The 23621-nt window shown below is 48.6% G+C and overlaps 1 protein-coding gene across 1 annotated transcript in view; it reads right to left on the bottom strand.

Moving 5' to 3' along the window:
• CDHR3 (cadherin related family member 3) overlaps window positions 1–23621 on the bottom strand; it is a 64855-nt gene that overhangs the window by 17398 nt on the left and 23836 nt on the right. The window contains exons 5-10 of the mRNA XM_047850314.1: window positions 17299–17393; window positions 16400–16504; window positions 11158–11306; window positions 8724–8913; window positions 2512–2683; window positions 877–979 (exon numbers count right to left, since the gene is read on the bottom strand). Coding sequence (XP_047706270.1) covers window positions 877–979; window positions 2512–2683; window positions 8724–8913; window positions 11158–11306; window positions 16400–16504; window positions 17299–17393 — 814 coding nt within the window. The remainder of the gene's footprint in view (window positions 1–876; window positions 980–2511; window positions 2684–8723; window positions 8914–11157; window positions 11307–16399; window positions 16505–17298; window positions 17394–23621) is intronic.

The raw sequence follows: 23621 nt of genomic DNA on the forward strand, positions 1-23621 counted from the left end.
AAAAAAAATTTTTAATTGTAATGCCCCATTCTCACTCATATGTTTATTCACCATGTTTAAAGCACCTGCTGTGTACCAGGCTCTGAGCAAAATAAAGGGGGTGCAAGGTGAATGAGACCTGGTGGGTCCTGCCTTCACAATGCATAGGGCAGTGGCCCTTTACTAAATACATGTACAGGTCACTGTGGACACCAGAGGAAGGGCAGGCTGGCTCACGGGGATATTTAGAGTTACACAAACGGGGCCAGGGTGGAGTGGGGGTGAGTGGGGGGGGGGTTCTGGGCATGCGCATGGATACTGAAGTATAGAACTGCACGACTCTCGCAGGAAAACTGCAAGCTGGTGGCCTTGTTGGAAAAAGGGGGAGCTTAGGGCTGGGCAACCAGAGCTGAAACCAGAGAGTCAGGCAGGGGCCAGAGATGAAGGTCCTTGTGTGCCAAGCCAGAGACTTTGAATTTGAACTTGACAGCTACCGGGAGACACTTGGAGGGCTTTCAGCGAAGAAGTGATATAATGGTATTTGCATTTCCTGAAAATCACTGTCAGAATGCAGAGTGTGCCCCGGAAAAGGGCAAGACAAAAGCCAGACAGAAAGATCCTTCAAAGACTCTTAGTGTTATAACTGAGCCAAGAAAGAAGAGGTTCTGCATTCTAGCACTGCTAGCAGATGGGGGCAGGGCAGGAGAAAGGACCTGGAGACCGGTTACACGTGCCTGGCAAAGGACAGGAGGAGGCTGGGCTGATTCCCAAGTGTTTGGGTTTCTGAGGTCTCCTTTTGAACACAAATGCCTACCCCAATACCGAGTACTGCCTAGCACAGTTTAGTTGTTGCTACCTGAAATAAAGCTTCATGAAGTCGATAAAAATGATACTTGCTTTTGTGGTAAGGAGGGGCAACATCCTGAACCTGGATTATCACAGCATACGTATTGCCAGCTGCTAGATTGCTTGTATTTTCATAATCTAGGTCACCAATCAGCTAGATTAAAACAGAGATAACACATTGCACAGAGTAAAAACAATCCTTTTAATTCAACCGACAGAGAAGACATTTTGATACACTGTTACTGGATATGTAAAACCTTTCTGGAAAGCAAGTTGCCTATTAGAGGAGCTTTAATGAGTTACATCCATAGCTTTGCTCACTGCTGGGGAATTGATTCAGAAGAATTTACCAGGAGAGGATCTATGTTTCAAGACATTCATCAAGCACTACTGTCCAACAGTAGGGGCTCAAGGTCTCAGGTTAGTTGAAGAGAAACACAATATAGAATCCCATATGCAGGGATGTTTCCATCATTTGAAATATTTATGCAGCTGGGGTGCCTGGGTGGCTTCAGCAGGTTAAGCGTCCGACTCTTGATTTCAGCTCAGGTCATGATCTCATGGTTCACGGGTTTGAGCCCCACATCGGGCTCTGTGCTGACAGTGTGGAGCCTGCTTGGGAGTCTCTCATTCTCTCTCTCTCATTCTCTCTCTCTCTCTGCCCCTTTTCTGCTTGTGTGTGTGCTCTTTCTCTTTCAAAGTAAATAAATAAACTAAACAAATAAATAAATGAAATGAAATGTTTATGGAATATACATAAAATCTATGCATGGAGAAGACAAGAGGGTAATATATCAAAATGTTAGTAGTGGCTATCACTGAATGGTAATGCCATTTGTGTTTTCTACATTCTACAGTGAAGATGTATTAATTTCCTAAACAGAAAAAAGTAGAAATTATCTCTCAGCTGACACGTGTGCATTAAATTGGTAAGACTTTCTTGGGGGTGGAACAAGGGCTTGGGATGAGAGGTGGAGACAGGATGCCTGGGGGCTGCCTGTTCTCCTCCCTGAGGCTCTATCTCTGAGGCAAAGACCTCCCCCTACTCCCAGACCACGCCCCCACCTTCTTCTGCCTGCCACTTTCCTCTCCTTCCCCGTCACCCTCTGGCAGGAGCCCTGTAGGGAAAGGTGCACAGCTCATTGAGACCCGCTTTTTACGGCCGGCCGTCTGTCTTCCAATTCTGCTTCTGCCCCTGTGGAGACGCTGTGGAGTGGGGCACCTACACACCCCCATTTCCTCATTCTCTGTTGGATATCCAATGGTTGCACGATGCTGAATTTGGCAAGATACACTCAGGGCCCTGGGCTGGCTTTCTCTCCCCTCACACCTCTCTGGGCCAGAGACGGGCACTCAAGGAAGGAAACAAAAGTGCACGAGCCCAGAGGGCTCTAATGTGACTGCAAGCACCGCACTGAACAGACATGCCAAATTGCAATCTCAGGAAAGAATCCAGTCCTTAGCACCCCAGGCACAACTATGCATAACAAATGATTCCCGGAACTTGGGTAAAATAAAGAGCAAATGGGGAAACCAGAGTCACTATTAAGTTTGTCGGTTACCGGTTACCGTCGCTTCGAGAGGGAGTTACCTTAGAAATTGCTCTCTACGGGGCAGCAAAAGCACTAGGCATATCACACCAGCTCCCCCGATGCCCTTTCAATGAGGCAACGACCATGAACTGACCACGATTTTCCCAGAGCCAGCTGGATCCTGTGAAAATCTGCCGCTAACCCCCACTCCAGATGGCGAGCTGAAGTTGAATCGGTTGTTTGGTGCTTCGCTGTCATCGTCAGAGCAGAACTTGTTCAGGTCCAGGAGCGACGTCCCCTTGGCTGCTCTTTCAGGCACCATAATGCTGGCGAAAAGACACGATTCAATATTTTCCCCCAACAAATGGTGATTGAGTGTTGCTCCTGACAGGGGCCCTGGGCTAGACACCTCTGCTTTAATTTCCGTTCAAAGCCAGTCCGCGGTCATTGTGGTTACCGCCTAATGGGTTGCCTGCTCTGCCCTTCCCTCCTTTCAGACTATTCTTAACACAGCAGCCGGAGGGATCCTGTTAAAATGTCAGGTCACCTCACTCCTCTGCTCCTAAATCCCACACAGCTTCTCATTTCACTCCAAGTCCTCACTTTGATCTAGGGGGCTCTTCCCAATGTGCGCCCCTGCCTTGCCTTACCTGTCTGAGCTCATCTGCTCAAAGGCTCCTTGTCTGCTCCCACCTTGGGCTTCCTGGTGGTCCTCGAACTCTCCCCATGCTCTGGCCTCAGGCCATCCCACTAGCTTCACAATGCCCTTCTTCCCACATGTCCAAATGGCTCACATGTGCACTTCCTTTAGTCTCCAATCAGTGTCACCTTCTCAGGAGGCCACCCTGGTGACCCTCTCTGAAATGTCAGCCTCTCCTGCCCCTTGCTGCCTTTCCTGTTCCCCTCCTTCATTTTTCGTCCTTAGCGTGATCGTTTTCCAATACACTACATGGTTATTTATTTATCCTGTTTATCTCCTATTTCCCTTCCTGGAAAGTAAGCTCCATGAGGACAGGGACCTCTGTCTGCTTTGTTCTTGGCATGCTCACTAATGTTTGTTGGATGAATGAATGTTGACCCAGGAGACTAGCGCAGCTGTGAAGAAGAATAATAGGGAAATAGAAATTCTGTCCTGCCTGCCAGGGGTTTATGACCCGGTTAGGGAGAATCCTGGACCCCTGCACGCCTCACTTCCCACGATTTGAAAATTGGGTATTCTGCCACCTGTGTTCTAATACCTCTGATGTCCTAAAAGCATCTCCTAACACCTTAGTATCATTCACCCAATAGAAGTGTGGTTTTTTTTTTTTAATGTTTAGTTATTTTTGAGAGAGAGAGAGACAGAGCATGAGCAGGAGTGGGGACAGAGAGAGATGAGACACAGAATCCAAAGCAGGCTCCAGCCTCTGAGCTATCAGCACAGAGCCTGACACGGGGCTCGAACTCACAGACCGCAAGATCAGGACCTGAGCCAAAGTCAGACACTTAACTGTCTGAGGCACCCAGGTGCCCCTAGAAGTGTTCTTTTTTTTTTTTTAATTTTTTTTAACGTTCATTTATTTTTGAGAGAAAGAGACAGAGCATGAGTGGGAGAGGGGCAGAGAGAGAGGGAGACACAGAACTGGAAGCAGGCTCCAGGCTCTGAGCTTTCAGCACAGAGCCCAACACGGGGCTCGAACTCATGAGTGGTGAGATCATGACCTGAGCCAAGGTCAGGTGCTTAACTGACTGAGCCACCCAGGCCCCTAGGGGTGTTTTTTAATTGAAGTTTTTATTTATTTATTTGAGAGAGAGAGAGAGAGAGAGAGAGAGAGAGAATGAGTGGGGAGGGACAGAGGGACAGAGAGAGAGGGAGACACAGAATCTGAAACAGACTCTGGCTCTGAGCTGTCAGCACAGAGCCCAACATGGGGCTCGAATTCACGAACTGAGAGATCATGACCTGAGCCGAGGCCAGATGCTCAACCGACTGAGCCACCCAGGCTCCCCCACATCATCTCTTAATGGCATCTAATGTGGGATCTGGGCTCAACAGACGTCTGAAGAGAAACATCTGACAGCAAGGATGGTGTGGGGCTGTTGAGGATAACTGGGCTTATTTCCTGGAAAGCATTTTTTTCTGACAGGTGCATCTTTGGCAAAGACAACCTCTGTTTCAGCAGAATCGGGGTCCAAATATTTTCATTCCTGTCTTGACTGTACAAAGTCATAGTTTTATTCATAAGTGCTTAGAATAGGTATCACTTATTAAACACCAACTATATACTGTATCATAACAAGCAATTTAAAAACAGTATCTCTAGGGATGCCTGAAGGGCTCAGTCAGTTAAGCATTGGACTCTTGATTTCAGCTCAGGTCATGATCTCAGAGTGGTGAGATTTAGCCCTGTGTGGGGCTCCATGATGGGTGCGGAGCCTGCTTAAGATTCTCTCTTTGTCTTTTTCTCTCTCAAAACAAACAAACAAACGAACAAAAAACTCAAGGGGCACCTTGGGTGGCTCAGTTGGTTAAGTGTTCAACTCTTGGTTTCGGCTCAAGTCATGATCTTGCAGTTCGTGAGCTCGAGCCCCACATAAGGCTCTGTGCTGCTTGGAATTCTGTGTCTCCCTCTCTCTCTGCCCCTCCCCTGCTCATGCTTGCTCTCTCTCTCTCTCTCTCTCTCAAAACAAATAAACATTAAAAAAAGGTTTTAAAAAAAACCCCAAAAACCAAAACTGGAAAAACAAACAAAAAAACACTATCTCTAATTCTCTGACCTTCAAGAGCTTTGGATTCTTGTCTCCATTTTACAGGTGAAGAAAGAGTGGTTCAGAGTGGTTTCAAGACCTGTCCAACAAAGCTGGTCCAGGCAGGCATGCTTCTCTATTGTCTGTGTTAGTAAATTCTATTTAAGGCCCATCAGTGAATCTCCAGGCCCACAGACAGTTTGGGGATCTGGACCTCGATTCCAACTCTCTGGAAGCCAAGGTGATGCATCATCCAAGGAATCCAGGATCCCGAAGCCAGACCTGTCATGCACTCCGCCTCTCAGGGCTGCCTAGCGTGTTTTCATTCTTCCCTGATGGTCAGAATTTTTCCCCCAAATGTGTGACTTGGAAAGCCGCTTCCCCCTCATTCATCAAGCCCTGCCTCAAAGGCCGGCTGCCCTCCCTCCCAGCCATCTGACCACGTTCCCTTCCCACGCAAAGGTGACTGGCCCAGCGGCAGTCAGAGTGTGCTGACCTTCTCCGCCTCTGGCTCACAAACCGCTTGCGAAGCACCTTCAGCCAAGCGCAGGACAATTTACAACCAGAGCGGGGGCTGTCACGGCGCCTTTGATGCCTCCTCCTGGCCCAGGGCTCATTCATCACCAGCCTGGGAAAGCCGCAGGGGCCTCAGCGCTAAGGGCTATCTCCATCTCTAGGCCGGCCAGAGAGCCTGCGGGGACCGTGTGACCCAGGGGGCGGCCGGGGGCTGGGCACACAGCCACCTACCTCAGACCCACTGCATACTGACGCCCTCCCACTCTCTTCTACCTGCTCTCCCAGACTCCCCTGCCGGGACCATGCCAAGAGCCCTGAAGAAGGAATAAATCTTCAGGGACATGTGTTGTCAGAGCTGCTGGCTGCACCGTCCTGTTCTGTGTGGTTTTGACCCGCCCGGGTGCTCTGGCATGGTGGGAGTGGAGAAGGTGGTAAGGGTAGGTGGTGGATGATGCCCCTGGAGTTTGCAAATGGGGCCAGGTTTTTGGAATAGAGACTTCCACCTCCGGGACTGCAGAAGGAGCCCTTCTGTGGCCCCTCCTCACATCTCGGCTTTCACAGGCTACCTGCAGGTTGGACAAGCCCTGAGGAGCGACATTGCTTAGAGCTACTTCAGTCATCAATACCATTAGTCCGGTTACTCCCTGGCATTGACCTTCAGGGCTAATTTGGAGACAAGATTATCAAGAACAGAGCTCTTCATGGGCTTGCCCAGACAGTCGAGAATATTCACATTGTGGTTTTGCCAGCTGCTATGGAATGCAGTCTGCAAACCGTCATTCCACATGCCCGGGGAGTCTGGATTGCAGGAAGCCACAGGACGCGCTTGCGGAAGTGCACCAGGAGGGGAGGAAGTGCACAAGGAAGGTTGGAGACAGCGTGGTTCTCTGCAGTCATTGCTTCTCAGAGTTCTGACGCCTCAACCCACACCCTCCTCTTCTCAGGGTAGCGGAGCAAAGAAGAGCAGGGAGGACCCAGCAGGGCAGGGCATTAGGACAGGAAATCCTCCTGCCCCCGGTGCACAGAGCCACCCAAGAGTGCTAGCATAGATTTCAATTTTCAAAGAAAGTGTGACCCCACATGCCATCTCTGCTCCATCCCCTGGGCCCAGACTCAGTTACCAGAGGTGGGTTCCATTTCTGCGTGTGAGAGTGTGGAAGTCACAACCCTAACTACCCAAGGCAACCATTCCCACCCATCAAACAGACTCTTAGGTTAGGGTTGGGATAGAAGCCTATCACCTGGTCAAGGCTATTATTGACTTGATGGGGGCCTCAGCAGGCAGCAGATGGCAAATTAGGATAATTCTAGGAGGGTTTGGTAAAGGGACTATTACAAAGGTGCACACACTGGGTTTATGGAAATCCCAAGGGAAGAGCAGGACTCTCAGGGCTGGTAAGAGTGGAGCTCCTTTACCACCTCTTGGCCCAGAGGAGCCTGTGGAGGGAGCAGTTCCCGAAGCTGGAAAGAGACAGATGGCTGTGCAGAGGACTGGCTTATAGGATATGGAGATTTCAGGAGGTGGGGGGACATCTCCAGCTAATAGGCATGGAGCCAGATGGGTAAATACCCCGACTTTACTCTGCCCCTTATTCCAGGGCTTCCCATTGGCCAACCAGAAGCTGCAGGACAGGGGGCCAAGCGCTAACCACATGGGTCAGCCCCCCACAGAGCAGGGCGGTGTAGTGTGGAGGCTGGATCTGGAGACGCAAGTAGGATGTGTCCAAAACTGGGTTTAATTGTTCTGATACCAGACTCTAGGCCACACTGAATTTTAGCATCATGCTGGGCATGGCAACGGAGAAAACAGGGAGACGTTCATACCCATAATAAAGGAATTTATTTATATTTCTATTGCTAACCCTCGACAATCTTTGCCCTTTGTCCTAGGGTCCTTTGTCCTTTGCATGGCCACACTATAGATTGGATCTGTGTCCAAATTCACCTGGAGCTTAAAAAGTGACCTTGCAAAATCTGTCAAAATGAACTCAGAGGAGGACTCTCACCGTGGGGACCTCTGAAAAGGGGACCTGCTTGGACATGATTGAACCTTGCTCCAGATGTAGGGCACTCTCCAGATACCAGTGTCACTGTGGAGGTGCCCTCCCGCCCCCATAAGGAGCCACCTTCATCGTTCCAAAAGACTGGAGACTAGCAAGTAAGAAGCCACAGAGAAGCAAGTAACCCCGGGAATACTGATATGGCATTTAGACAAAATACTTAGTAGGGAGATAGTGCCATTTTCAAAAAGGCGTATTGAACCAGACACAAGGGACCTTATTTTTATTAAAAAAAAATTGTTTAATGTTTATTTACTTTTGAGAGAGATAGAGCACAAGTGGGGGAGGAGCAGAGAGAGACACACACAGAATCCAAAGCAGGCTCCAGGCTCTGAACTATCCTCAAGGAGCCCGGTGTGGGGCTCGAACTCACAAACTGTGAGATCATGACCTGAGCTGAAGTCGGACACTCAACCGACGGAGCCACCCAGGCACCCCAAGGGACCTTATTTTTAACTAACACTGAATAGATTGTGACACAAAGAATAGGTCAAAATGTGCAAAATCACTTGTTTCTGCATTTCCCCCCTTTTGGTTTGCCTTTTGTGTATGGGCAACTAAGTTGTGTAAGGTGAATTAGATGCTTTGTTTTGCTTTAAGTAAATACTTGGTTTGATTTATTCCTATTCCTAGTGGTGTGTTTCTCTGGGAGCTCCCGGCTACTGATCCTAAGTGTCAAGTATCTATTATAACTGCTAACAGCACTGTCTTGCCACTGGAGGCAAAATAAAGAAAAGGCACACTCCAGAGAGGGTCTCACAAATCCCCGTGGTACTTTTCACCAAAGAAGGTGAACACGCTATAGAAGAGAGCAAGAATTTTTTTTTTTTTTTTGGCCAGAGTACAAAAGTGGAGGAAGGAATCAATGAAAAAGAGAGAAAATAAAGAGAAGGAAGAAAAAAAGGATCAAGAAAGAAAAACCTATCAATTAAATCAGACACCTCAAGTATGTTGGCTTACGTTCTTGAGGCCTGTCCCAGGTGCCCATGATTCTTTGATTCCTGTCAGAGAAGCCACAAGTTTGAGGACCACCAAAGAGGGGAGCCGCCCCGCACGTGACTACCTGAAGGTGAACTTGGTGCACGTAGGAGCGTTGTCATTAATGTCTTCCACAACGAAGGTTATCTGCATGCGATTCTCTTGACCCCCCGAGGGTCTGTCCTTCACCAGAACTTCCAGAGAAATGGTGGGATTTTGTCTTAATTGACCTGCATCTCGGTCTAGCCTGTGGGCCACTTGGATCGCACCGGTCACTAAGGAGGCAAATGCAAGGACATCACTCTTTGGACACTTGAAGGCGATTGGAATGATCATTGTGATAGGAGGACTGGCTTGCATGGAGAATACCCTTTGTACAAACACGTGTTTACAAACTCATGTAAGTTCCTGGATTAGACATTGATCGGGGTGCTTAGCCTGACCCTTCTAGAACTTTTCACCTCTAACTTCAGGGTTGGGCCCCTGGCAGCTGTTCCTTACCTATAGCTGACCAGACCAGCTGACTCCAGTTTGACCCACTAGTTCTCTTACTGGGGAATGTGTAACAGAGAGACACAAGTCAGGCTAACAGGGGAGTTACAGGTCAGAGACCAGAACTCTAGCTGCAAGGGTGGTCGGGGCAGAGTCGGTTCACACCTTTCCTGTGCCTCATGAGCTACCCGGGGTCCTGCTGATATGTGTCCCCTACCTTTTTTTTTTTTTTTCCCTCGAGCTTGGTTTGGCTTGCTTTCGTTTCTGTTACTTGTGACCAGAGTCTTTTTTTTTTTTTACTTTTTTTTTTTAACGTTTATTTTTGAGACAGAGAGAGACACAGCATGAATGGGGGGAGGGTCAGAGACAGGGAGACACAGAATCTGAAACAGGCTCCAGGCTCTGAGCCATCAGCACAGAGCCTGATGCGGGGCTCGAACTCAAGGACTTTTTTTTTTTTTAATTTTTTTTTCAGAGTCTTAATACACTCCAAAAACCCACTGCGTTTGTTAAACATTGCATTTGCAATACTAGAGTGAACAGAATTCTAAGCCATGGTTGTTCATCGCTATACCATCAGACAAGTGAGGTCCTTGATGACAGGACACTAGAAAGTTTTCAGAGATAAGGCACAATTATTGCCTTGGCCTGCCTCTCCTAGGACCAGACATCCTTTGCTGGAAAGCCTATGTGGCAAATAGCACATTTCGTTTCTGGGATTGTCTGATGCTGGGCTCCACAAAATCATGTAAAGTGAAGTCCTTTGGAAGGATGTGATAGAAGCTTAAGAGGTGGTGTAGCCTAGGAGGAGGGCTCTGGAGCCACAGCCTTTGGTCTGTCTGTATCTCTGCTTCACAACCCACAAGCTGTGAGGCCTTGGACAAGTCACTTACCCTGTCCAAGTCTCTCTCTAAGCTTTATTTTCCTCATCTACGAAGTGTGGATTATGATAGCGTATTGGCTTGCTGTGTTGAGTTCTTAAGATGGAATACATGTACATCACCTAGTATATAGCACCTGGTGTATGCTAAGACACCAATAAAAGATGGCTAACACAGGAGGGGGAAACTCTCCTTCTCCACGCTGACATGTTTAGATGGGAAAGTAACTCCCAGCAACCCAGGAGATTGATCTAGATTGATGCAGTCCAACATGGTAACCACTAGCCACATGTGGCTCTTTAGCACTTGAAATGTGGCTAGTCCAAATTGCAATGTGTGGTAAGTACAAAATGCTTTAAAGACTTGGTACAACAAATGATCATGTTAAATATGCCACAAGTAACTCTAAAATATTAGTTACATGTTAATGACAATATTTTGGATGTGTTGGGTTCCATAAAATGCCTTATGAAAGTTCGTTTCGCCTGTTTATTTTTACTTTTTAAACGTGTGGCTACTGAACTTTAAAATTACATATGTGGGGAGGGGCACCTGGGTGGCTCAGTCAGTTAAGCATCCAACTCCTGGTTTCGGCTCAGGTCATGATGTCACAGTTCATGAGTGCGAGCCCTGCATCAAGCTCTGTACTGATGACTCGGAGCCTGCTTGGGATCCTCTCTCTGTCCCCCTCTCTCTGCCCCTCCCTTGCTTGCACTTTGTCTCTCTCTCTCTCTCTCTCAAAAGATAAACATTTAAAAAATTACATACGTGGGCTTCCACTCTATTTATTTTGGACAGTGCTGATGTGGATTCTCTTTTCAGAAGACTTCAAGGTACCCTCAGGAGAGTGCACTCATCCATTGTTGGATACCCACCTGCTTCAACGGTGAAGTAGTGATGTGATATAGCCGGCCACCCTGGGGCCCCCATTCAGAGTCCCCGGCCCCTCTGCCAGCTGCTTTTAATACACCTATTACCCTGGTAAGTTATAATACTCCAGACAGAAAGGCATGCCCCAGACCAAAAGACAGATAAAATATTTGTAAAACAATCCAAATGGCTAGATTAAAGATGCACAGAAAGGTGAATGAGTGTGTGTGTGTGTGTGTGTGGGTGGGTGTGGGTGTGGGTGTGTGTGTGACTTACACTGGTTGATCACGAAATAGCTGTTAGCAGTGGTGATGCTGTAGAGAAGGAAGCCGGTAGAACCTTTATCATCGGGGTCCTCAGCTGTGATATTGGCCACAATGGTGCCCGCATCCAGCTCCTCGGGAATCGAGTACACTCGTGCTGGGCTGGAGCAGAAGTACAGCAGACACAGCTAATTTTCAGGGGCACGGGAGGGAGGAGTCTGGGAGGTGGGTATTTTGGTTAGTGCTAAATATAGCACTGAGCTTTTGAACTTGCATCTGCTCACTCAGAAAGAGAACTCAGCAGCTGAAAGGAGGGGTGGCCGGCTTTTGTATTTCCAGAGCTCCCGTCCCTGTGGATGCGAAGAAAGTGCCACGCTGTTACTGCAACCATTTACAGTGGCCTCGGCCTCTGACTCCGCGCACGCTTGATGCCTTTTCAGATCAGCCAGGGCATTAACATCTTTCGCAATAAGGATAGTTGGCCTATCCAGCCATCTTCTCTCCTTCTGCAATTCTTGTGCAAAAGCTCCCTGAATTATTTTACGAAATCCATCTGGACACAATGTCCACAGCTAACAGATTCCTGACTCCCACCCTATGGCTGGCACAGGAAGCTGTGATAATAAACTGCAAACGCTTTTTATTTTTTCTTTGTCTTTTTGGTTATTTTTTAAATAATTTTTTTTAGTGTTTATTTTTGAGAGAGGGAGAGAGACAGAGTGAAAGCAGGGGAGGGGCAGAGAGAGAGGGAGACACAGAATCCGAAGCAAGCTCCAGGCTCCGAGCGGTCAGCACAGAGTCCTACACGTGGCTCGAATTCATGAACTGTGAGATCATGACCTGAGCAGAAGTCGGACACTTAACTTACTGAGCCACCCAGGCACCCCCCCACCCCACCTTTTTTTGCCTGAGGAGGCAGAATTTACATACAGAACTTGTGCACCTTTCTGAGTTGCATTTATCTTAAGGTCAGGTCTCTGAACGGAGGAATGAGCCCCCCTCTGGCAGAAGCCAAGGTCAGTGCACTTGTCCTCCATGGATGACTTCTTACAAGATACCACCAAACCGCCAACCCACCCATCTTCCTCAGACTCCCACTGTCTTTGGAAAAGGCTGATAATAAGACAGAGAGGTTCAAGGCTTTAACTACACAACTTGGGTACATTGAGTAATTTTGAATGCACCAAGGAAGGTTTATTGTTTGGAATAACCCTGCAGGAAATCTTTTTGCCGAGGGAAATCATTTCAGTGGGGCAAATAATCACCTCTGATTTACCAGTTTTGTAAGTTAGGATTTTCCCACGTGGGATCTTCCTTTAGAGGGGAACTCTATATTTCAGGTTTAAATGATCGCATTCATTTCATGAGCTCAGAATTTTTCTTCGGTTCTGTCTCATCCTCTCTGTAGGGTAGATGGGACCAGAGGGAAGAGGAAGGAGAGGGATCCTTCAGCCAGCATCAGAGGCAGGCAGAGAGAGGCTGCAACCAGGCTCTCCCTCACCGGGGCTTCCTCCTGAGTCCTGAGCCTGCCCCCCACCCCCGACAACATTCCCAAGGTGACCTCCTGTTGGTGCTCCCCATTGTTGGGGGGACAGTAATCTTGTTTAGGCCAAGAGGCCACCCCAGTGCTCTCCACCTCTCCCCTCCCAATGCCTCATGGAGGCTGCCCATTGATCCATTTACTTGCCTGACCCCCTTCTCAGTGAATCTGGGGGTGGCCTACTGAATGGTCAGGAATAGCTAGGTGGGGTGTGAGGGGCAAGGGGCAGGAAACAAAACCAGAGCCAGAGGGGAGAAGGAGGTAGCCCCAGCTCCCAAAGCCCCTACGTCCGTTATGTGAGAGTCCCTGTTTCTAAGGTGTTCTGTTTTTTTCTTTGGTTACTCTGAGTGGGTTCCGTTAACTTCCAACAAAGAGATTGCGAGGACCTCTGTGCTACCTTGCCTCTGCTTCTTAACGTGTGGTCACTGCACAGTCCACAGGCTCCCTGGGGATTCTGGATCTGAATGCAGAACTCGGGCCAGCTGCAGACCACTGAATCGAGATCTGCATTTTCACAAGATGCCCGGGGATTTGTATGCACTTTAAAGTTTGAGAAAGAATTCTGGGGCGCCGGGGTGGCTCAGTCGGTTAAGCGGCCGACTTTGGCTCAGGTCATGATCTCGCGGTCCGTGAGTTCGAGCCCGGTGTTGGGCTCTGTGCTGACAGCTCAGAGCCTGGAGCCTGTTTCAGATTCTGTGTCTCCCTCTCTCTGACCCTCCCCTGTTCGTGCTCTGTCTCTCTCTGTCTCAAAAATAAATAAACGTTAAAAAAATTTTTTTTTTAAGTTTGAGAAAGAATTCTCGTAAGGAAACAGCAGAGGTGACAACCACAGATAGCCAACCTGTCATAGGACAGAGGACACCTTGGGAGGAGAATCTTCTTCCTCCTACCCTCCCTTCTTCCTTCTAAGACAGTGGTTCTCAGCTGGGGGTGATTATGTTGGTTGTCACAACTAGGGGGAGGGGCTGCTATTGGCATCTAGGGAGTAGAGGCCAGGGACGCTGCTGAATACCACAGCGCACAGGACAGCCCCACCCCAGGAAGCATCCAGCTCAAAATGTCAAGAGTGCAGTTGTTTAAGACACCCTGTTCTGCAGCCCCATCTGGTCCATGCTGGGCACTCCAGGAAATCTGGTCCCTGTGAAGGGAACCAGTCAGGCTATTGGTGAGTGCAGAGCTCCTCAGGCACACCATTCTCTCCTTTGCTGACCTGATATTGAGGCTGGCAGAAGGCAAAATCTTTGGTTTATTTGGTCTGGGCACCCATGACCCAAGTAGGTATAAAATATCATTGAACATGGAGGTGTTACCCTCAGCCCGCAGCTGAGATCTATTCAAGAGCAGCAAAGCCAGGTGTCCCACAGCCACTGACAGGGTTAAGCTCTGATATCACTTACATTCCCACACCCTCCTCTGCTGTAACACCAGATCACCAGGACCTGGACAAGGGGGAGACAAGGGCCAATGGCCACACTCACAGGGAAGGGCATGAATCCCAGATGGCCTCAGACGGCTTCATCGTTACAAATGACTTTGCGGTAAGTGCATAGAGTGCGTGTGCACCGCGAGACCCTAGGTTGAAAAGGACAGTGGGTAAATACAAAAGAAATGGGCAGCAGGGGACAGACTGCCCAAGTCTAAGGTAAAGTGCTCTGCAAAAAACAACAAGCATTGTGCTTGCTATGTAGAGAGTAAATAGAAGTCAAGTACTTTTATAATAACGTGCTCGACTGTAATAATAGCAGAATCCTAGAGTACACATCTCGAGTCCACAAAGCATTCAGATGTTTGTCACCACCCAGGGAGACAATGGTGAGCCACTTTCAGCAACGCAAACAGTACCTGCTTTGGCTGTACTGATTGCAGGACCTCACCAAAGGGTAAAGATAGAAGACTTGTTTCCACATTCCACAGTCCTACGTCACATTCCAATTCCGTGTACTTGAGTCAGTTCGAGGATTGAATTGCGTTAATTCCGAATTAAGTAACTTAATGGGTGGTCCTAGCACTGGTCTGGGGGGAAAGAAGGGTCATGGCTCACGGGAACCAGAGTCAGGACAGCCACTCTGCCCCCGTGCTTCCAGGGACAGTCTCTCACAGACCCATCCCTACCCACACCCATGGATCGCCGTTTGAAACGGAGTGAAGTGATTTGTTACAAAATGCTTAAATGGTCACAAAGATCACGCTATCTGTCTGGAATGGGGCCCAACAGGTGCATTTCCAAAAATGAGAACCAGAGTTCCAGACCTATTTCTGGGGGTCCCTGTAACCAGCCAAGGTCATGTTCTCTTTCTGCTGAGGCCACTTGCTTTATTTTGGAAGACACGGTCCAAACCAGATAGTTCTGCGCCTTGGGAGAACTTCTCGTTTTCCCCATTGCGATTCCCTTAGCCTGCTCCCCCACCTCACAGATGGGAAGGTGGGGGTGACATTGCAGAACACGTTGGCTCTGGCCCTGCGGCCGTCACCCGCCTCTGGGGGTTCCTGATAAATCCGCATTGCTGTGTTGGCTAATACTTGAGTCTGAATCCAGGCTGGGATGTCACAGCTATTTATAAACTGCCTGTACTGTGCTCCTGGAGGAACCCGTCAGCAGAAATGCATTGCATCATCCTTCTGAGCTTAACCTGGCAACGGACATTGATGGGAAGCGTTATGTGGGAGTGTATCTGCTGTCGCTCCCTCCACACGTTGATATCCGGCAACAGGGCTGCAGACGGTTAGCATCCAGAAGTTTCACAACTGTGGCGTGTTTTGCCAAATGGTAGCAGGTTGGCCTGCGAATGGGGTGGCCTTAATACCTCCCAGTCTCAGAACACTTCTGCAAGCATTCCATGTAGTTCTGGGGCCCAGTGGCTTTTCGTTGGTGGAGTCTCCTGAGCTGAATTTATTCACAGCCATTAAATCAGTTATTAGCACTTAGCAGGCCAGTGGTTCTGTCAGTTTCCTTGTGGCTGGCTCCGGAACCCGCCTCAGCAAACGGGGCAGGAAGAGTCCGGTAACCAGCAAGCCAGGCTGTTTGCAGGGTCGTATGCTAGCTCAGAATGCCACCTTCCCCTCCTAAAACCCTACCTATGACAGGCTTGGGGCTCCCCTTTATGCCTGGGCTGGTGCAGGCCCATTCCCACAGGCTCCCCGCACCAGACTCACCTCACCTCTGCCAGGAGTAGGAGCTGCCAGATACAGCCACATCTCCTTTCTGGATCCCCCCGGCCCGTGGCAGAAGACACTTAGAGCACCCCACAGTGGGCAGGCCTCCTAAGTATCATCGAAAGAGACCTCTCCTCGGTCAGAGAGGATAACGTTCTACCAGTGGTCTTTATAGAGTCTTGACTGACCACGCGTGCCCTAGGATCTTGCTATTTATTATTCATGCTGAACAGTCGATTATAAAAGTACCTTTTACACGTGCCCAGTGGCCAGCTGCACTCCAGGGGCACCGTGTTTGGCCCCTCCTCCCTCCCCAGCTCACCCACAATCCCCGATGCGGAGGAAAGGGGAGCCAAGGTGGAAGATGGCAGTCCAGAGGCTCAGGGAGAGCGGACACTGAAGCTCTCAGGTCTCTTGTGTCTCCTCCGGGCCGGGGAGGCCCGGGAGGCTTCCTATCGGGGAACTATCCCTCTGTCTTGTATGAAATGCGTCTGAGAGAGCTGGGCCGCCTGGGAGAGATGATGGCTGTGGCCCACGGAGCCCTGCACGCCCTCAGGCCTACCTGGTAAAGCGAGGGACTTCATCGTTGATGTTCACAATATTCACGTGGAGCGTAGTGGAAGCTTGGAGCCCTTGGCTATCTCTTACTCCAGCAGTGAGGTAGAAACTGGCAGGGAAACATTGCGTGTCAGCGAATCAAGCTTTGCTGACATTACCTTAAAACGGAATGGGGGGGGGGAATGAGGAGGGGGGGAGGGGGAAAGAAGTCTGCTCCTTTCTGGCCACCTTCCTTCGCGTGCTCACACAGAGTCCGAACTGCCACGCCCACCCTTCTTTCCTCGCCTCTAAAACCCACACCTCCACTTTTCTCTCACCCCATAGTCCTTATTCCCCGGGGGCTGCTCACGTCTGCCATGTTGCACACTGGATCTCTGCTGTCCCTCACGATATCCCTGCAAACAGGTATCATGCCCATGTGAGGAAACCGAAGTTCCCATGGATTAAGTAACTGGCCTGGTTCTCAGACCAGGCAAGGAGCCAAGAGCCAAACCTGGGTTGGACCCTTGTCACCCTGTGTGTTTGCATCCTCAAACCCTGGTCTCTCCTCACCTCTTTCCTCAGCTGCCTGCTCGCCTCCACCCTGCTGCTGTGATGTCAGAAAACAGCTCTGATGGCAACCTCTCCCAAGCCAGAAAGGCACCTGAGGCAAGCCTCCAGATTCTTGGAGACACATCTCCCACACCTCCATTCTTGTTATCTGGAGATGAAAATTTGGGAGCGGGGAGGAGGCTTTCCAGAGAATTTTATTCCTTCTTTCTTTTGGGGGCTCACTACCCTCTGAACTCAGCAGGAAAGCAGCAAACCGCTCAGGGCCTCCCTCACTGCCCTCAAGCTGCATGATGCGTGCTCCTGGAGCCTCAGATAAATAGTCCTTCAAGCAAGGTCATTGGCAAAGGCTACCTTCTGTGTCCTGCTTCAAAGTCAAATTCTGTTGTGGAGAAGAGGGTCCCACTAGCAGACAGTCTGAAGTTCACTGAGGGGGATATCAGGAAATACTGAAAAACAAGGAAGCAAAGAATGTAACTAAGAGTACCTATTCATCTTTCCCCTGGAGACTAGTTTGTTCAAATCTCATTTTATATTCTTGGCCCATGGAACATTCCTGATGCATCGGGAGGCGGCCCAATGTATAGTTCTTGGACTTACCGGTTCCTGATTCAAGAAAGCTCTGGATCTGCTGCTCTGAGCCTCTGATCTGAGAAACCACACCCTGAGGAGCTGGTCCCCAGGTCCTGCCTCAATTACAGACGAGTGTAAGGGTGTCCTGTCTATGCCCTCTGCTTCTGAGTCTAGTCTCCCTATCCCTGTTGCCATGTTCTCATGTTTGCTTCTCAGGATGATGTCTGGCTTTCAATCTAGGTCTTGGCTTTAGCCAACACTGTTTAAACACAGCTACCATGCATTAGGTAATAGGACAAGACTGAAGTAAACAAGATCTGGTCTCTACCCTTAAAAGAAATTAGGATATAGTGGGGTGCAAAAACGCTCACAAACCTTGTTCACTGAAATGACGGAAGGGAAAAGGGAAGGGACAGGTGGGAGAGAAAAAAGAAAGTTAACAGGGCCTCAAGTCCAAATTGGAAGGTGGTTTGGAGCTATAGAAGGGCTATTTTAGAATCTGATCTCAGGTTTATGGCCACTGGTCAAGTCCTTGCACATCTTGGGGAGTTAAGAGTCTCATCTTTTATGGCTCCCAGTGCCCAGCCCAGCTCTCTTGGTGACTCCCTGCCTACCACCACTCTTTCTACCTGGGAACCAACTGCAGGACTAACTACACAGCCCATTAAGGGCCAGCCCACGGGAGGACCACCTCTGTGCTACCCATGGGTGCTCATCAAGACAGCTTCTATGCTCCCATCATGGAGTCAACAAAGCAGACAAAGGACCTGGATCAAAAGAGCTGAGTCCAAGTTCTGGTCCTCACCACAGGATCTGGGACAAGTCCATTCCTTGCCTATAATATATGGAGAAGACCACCAAGTGCTCCTCCATGTTATTGTGAGGGTTAAATCAGAGTGAACACTTGAAAATGTGAAGATCCACAGCAACACTTGAGGCTTACGTATTTATAGCCATTTGTTCCAAAGGGCTTTAAGGTCTGAAGCTTTCATTATTTCCTAGTAGGATGAGACATGATCTATCCTAAAGGCCTTAGGTCTCTGGATCAAATAATCAGTGGAGATTTTGCAATCAGAGCCACAGCCCCTGAAGTCTAGAATCAAAGGAAACACAGCCAAGGTTTCCAACCTGGCGATTTGCTGTGTCGTGTGATCACAGCTGAGCTCCCCGTAGGAGAGAGAATGCACAGAAAACAGATTAAAGGTCTCATCAGGGGCCAATAGAAGGTTTTTAACCACTTCCCTGACTGCAATAAAACATTTTTTACACACAAATTAGGAAAGAAAGAAAAGTATTTAAACAATACCCAGTATTAGTCACCTGTAAAATCCCATCATTTTCATGAATAGCCTTCTGGGTTGTTTTGTTTTGTTTTGTAAGTAGTCTCCATGCCCAGAATGGAACCCAGCACAGGGGCCAGCACAGGGCTTGAACTCATGACTGTGAGATCAAGACCTGAGCTGAGATCAAGAGTCAGACGCCTAACACATTGAGCCACCCAGGTGGCCCAATTCTTTTTTTATGCAAACTTATACCCTCCAGAACATTGAGATGATGCTCTAGTCAAAATTACATTCTCTTGTTCTTTTCATTTGTGTCTGGAGCACTTCCCCATATTCTTAAATCTTATCTTACAGCCTGATTGGTTAATGATGGCACAGCATTCTACTGTAGGGCTTACTTTACTAAGGCTTTCTTGCTGGCTCTTACCCATCTTTAAGGGGAAATATTTGGGCAGCACCGAGGAACACCCTTCTTCCAGTCCCCAAAATTGTATAAGCAGCTTGGCAGCACTCAAAGGTATGATGTTTAAATCCCAAGCCCCCACCGTCTCTCCAGCTCATAGCCTGGGCAGCAGTTGCCTAGGCCTGCAGCTGTCTGTACACACAGAGCATTTCTGTGTCTTTGAGCAGAGCCTTCCCTGCAGAGAATCCTCACATACCCATAGATCAGAGGCTCAAGCTGTACGTGACGGGATGGCAGGATTTATAGAGCCACGGGGGGTGTTTACTATGTGCACCTGATTCAAGATGCCTTTCCAATGTGTTTAATGTTCTGGAAGATAGGTCTCCCATTCTGGTGAGTCTCCAATAGCAGAAATTCTCAGGCTAAAGAAATGATACACACATCCTACTCTCCAAAAGCCGATGGTCAATGGGGGGAACATAAAAGAAGATGTGAGAGACATGCTCACAGGGAGATAAATATAGGATACGATATGGGAACAGACAAGGGGGACCCAGACCCATCTAGAACAGAAGAGTCAAGTGCGGTGGCTCTGGAGCCAGACTGCTGAGTTGGATTCCTGGTTCTACTACTTTCCAGCTGCGAGAGCTTATGCAACAAAGAGTAATAATAATAGGGCATGTCCAACAGGCTATCATGTAAAGTTCTAGAACAGTGCCTGATACATGGCAAGCGCCCAATACAGGTAAACTACTACTGTTGGTTAGAATGTAAGATCCATGAGAGGAAGGGCTTCATTTTATTCATTACTATCTCTAGTGTCTGACACATAATATATGCTCAATAAATTTTTTTCAATCAATAAATATTTGTTAAGGGGTGCCTGGGTGGCTCAGTCGGTTAAGCAGCCAATCCTTGATTTCGGCTCAGGTCATGATCTCACAGTTCATGGGATCAAGCCCCACATCAGGCTCTGTGCTGACAGCACAGAGCCTACTTGGGATTCTCTCTCTCTTTCTCTCTCTGCCCCTCCTCCCCTCATGCTGTCTCTCTCTCTCTCTCTGGGTGTCTCTCTCTCAAAATAAATAAATAAATGAACTTTAAAAAATAAAAATAAATTTTGTTAAATGTTAAATATTGGGGTTTTCCTCTTTCCTATTTCCCATCTAAGACCAGCATTCCCACCCTAAAAAATTTTTAAAGCAGGCGACAACAATGACAAAAATCTTGCCAAACTTCAAAAAAAAAAAGCTGTTTTACTTAGGTAATGCTAGGCTGGAGTATGAAATCTTCCCCAGTCCTGCCGATGTCTGGGCGAGCAGGAAAAACCCAGCAGCAGACAGAAAGCGGTGACGACTATAGGATCAGGAACGTAGGGAATTACTTTTTCATTTATATTAAGAGTTTGATTTCCTGGAATCCTGATTTTTTTTTCTTTTAGCACCAGGCTAATTTCCTTTATCCTTGAACCTACGAGCTTGTGTTAATGGGAATAGCAGGCTTGTACTTAGAAGGGAGATAATATCCATAGACTAAAAATATTGTGTCATGTGGCCATTTGCCAGCAACTCAGCAAAGCTTTCTGTAAAACCTGGCATTCTCTCCCCTTTTTAAAGGCTTGTTTAATCAAAGCTGCTCCCTTGATATTCATTCTTGGAAAACAGAAATTAAATAGAATGAGGACCGATTGCACCCCCTCTCTGCTCCACTACTGGCTAAGAAAAGTCCTGAGTAATCAGATCAATTCGGTTAACAAATGCTTGTCAGACAAGCGCTTCAGTGTCCCCGCTGGGAATATTCCTTTACCACCACCCCAGGCTTCTCTATTTGCAGCCCCTTTGCAGCTACCGTTTGCTCTGGGACACAAAGGCTTCAGTGTGGAAGACAACAGAGCCCGAGCTTCCTGCCCCATTCCCCCTTTATTGTGCCACTAGCATCAGGAGAAAGGAGGGCGGGAGGAAGCTGGCCCAGTTTCCTGAAATGTCAGGCTCCCTGGGGAGAACTCACCACCTCCTCCTGGTCTCCCTCGCTACAGCTGGAGCCGGAGGCAGATCGGGATCCAACCTGTGCTGGTTTGCAGCCCTCAGTTGCTTTCAGGCCTGCAGTGGAATCAAGTGGGCGAGCATTCAGCCACTAGTCTCCCAAGAACAGAGCAGTCAACCTCCAGGGGCCAAGTCTCCAGAGGAAAGGAAGGAGCCCTATCCCTCCCAAGTCCAGTAGCTCAGCAAGCCACACGCCCCCAGACCCACCCGGAGGACCAAGGGCGTGCGACACCATCTTCCAAGTGGGCTGTGGCGAGTTATAAATGTGATGCTGTGCGCCTGTGGTATTTTTCAGTGTAAGATGAATATCGTATAAAAGGCTTGATCCCTGTTCCCCCCCATCCCAGCTCAGAGGTGGGAGGTGGGAGGTGGGAGGTGGGGGGCAGGAGTGGGAGGGAAGGGTACCTACGAGGGGAAAAAAACACCATAAAAATCCTACTGCAAGCCTTTAACTTGTCTTGGCTTGTGTGGTATTGTTAGGAGGGTGAGCTAAGTGGGTTATAGGCAAATATTGGAATGTTTTTAAGAAGAGCCATATTTACAAATTCAGAATGCTATAGATGTGTAATCCTTTACTGGTAAAGCTGCCAGCGATCTATCCTCTCATATTCTGTCTTTCTTTTTCTATAATCAGCCTGGGTCATACTCTCTGATTCAGGCTTCACTGATCTTAAGGACAACAGTCCCCGTCCGCTCAAGGAAGTGTCTCAACATATGAACAGTCACCAGTGGTGATGTATTTGGAAGGGGAATAGTCCAATACCACTGTTTGTTTGTTTTTTTCCTTTGTGGAGCATTTTAACAAGAACCTGGAGTAAAACTCATTTTGCAAAGACTTCTGGCAGTGACTCCTGAGTTAGCAGGCAGATGCCAGGGGGGCACTGAGCACGTGGTGTGTGTGTGTCTGTGTGTGTATCTCTGTGTGTGTGTCTGTGTGGTAGGAGCGGAGACATGTGGGAAGCAGGAAGGGCACTGTCACTCGGGACATCAAGGGACAGGACACCAAGGGCAGAATTTACCAGAACAATATAGAAGGGAATGGGCAGGAGTTGGGCCGGGAGATCTCAGTTCTCACTAGAGTTACGGGGCCCAGGCAAAGGTCTCAGCTCGTCCCGAAACAAGGGGCCGCTCGAAGCACCTGAAAAGTCCCAGCCAGCCGGCCCCGGCATAAACGACCACTTTATTCCCAGGAAGATGGAAAGACACAGCTCACTGCCACTTCTCAGAGCCATGTACAAGACGGAGGCGGGGAGAGAATTACTTCCCCTGTTGCCCTCCTGGTGGCCCAGCCAGTAGCAAGGTTATTGCTCTTTTAATTTAATCCTTTGTCTGCCCTGGTGAAGACAAAGCACATTTCACTTTATGCAAAAGTCCTTCCCTAATGGAAAGGCCAAGAGAAAGCTCCTTAATGGAGGAATTGCTGCTCTACATCACTTTGCCTCCAGCTGCGAAACTGATTAACGTCCTCAGAGTCTCCGAGGAGGCTTTGCTGCAGTCACGGTGGCCATTTCCGAGCAGAGGGGGAGGTGGAGCATGGGAGTTGGGTGGGAGGGGGTTGGATCTCATTGAACCTCCTTCAAGGAGTAGAGACAGGGCTGGGGGAGGGGGCCCAGAGGAGAAATGCCAGGAAATGGAGTTATTCACATACACACCACTCTGAGCCCAGTATTAACGCGTGCCTCTGAGCGTGCTCCACCTGTACCCCATCACGACACAGAAGGTGCACGGGGAGGGGGAGCTGAAGCTGGATCCAGGCCTGCGCCAAACAACACAAGCCACCAGCCACGGGCACCTGCGACTATTGAGCATTTGCAATGTGGCTGGTCTGAAAGGAGGTGAGCTGTAAGTATAAAGGACACAATGAGTCCAAAGACCCACTATAAGCAAAGGATGTAAAATATCTCATGAATCGGGGCGCCTGGGTGGCTCAGTTGGTTAGGCGTCCGACTTCGGCTCAGGTCATGATCTCACGGTTTGTGAGTTCGAGCCCTGCGTCAGGCTCTGTGCTGACAGCTCCAAGCCTGGAGCCTGCTTCGGATTCTGTGTCTCCCTCTCTCTCTGCCCCTCCCCTGCTCATGCTCTGTCTCTCTCTGTCTCAAAAACAAATTACAAAAACATTAAAAGATATCTCATGAATCGTTTTTATGTTGATTATGGGTTAGAAACGATAGTAGTTTGTATATGAGTATTTAAAATGTAAGAAGTATATTAAAATTAATTTCACCTATTTTGTTCTACTTTTTCAATGTGGCTACTAGAACGTTTAAAATGACACACACCACAGTCGTTTCTGGCCCGCATGCCAGCTGTATTGGGCGGTGCTGGCCCAAACAATGTACAACATGCTATTAACATTTCCTTAAAAAGGCGGGAGCA

Source organism: Prionailurus viverrinus, chromosome A2, assembly GCF_022837055.1.
Source record: "Prionailurus viverrinus isolate Anna chromosome A2, UM_Priviv_1.0, whole genome shotgun sequence".
NCBI lineage: Eukaryota > Metazoa > Chordata > Mammalia > Carnivora > Felidae > Prionailurus > Prionailurus viverrinus.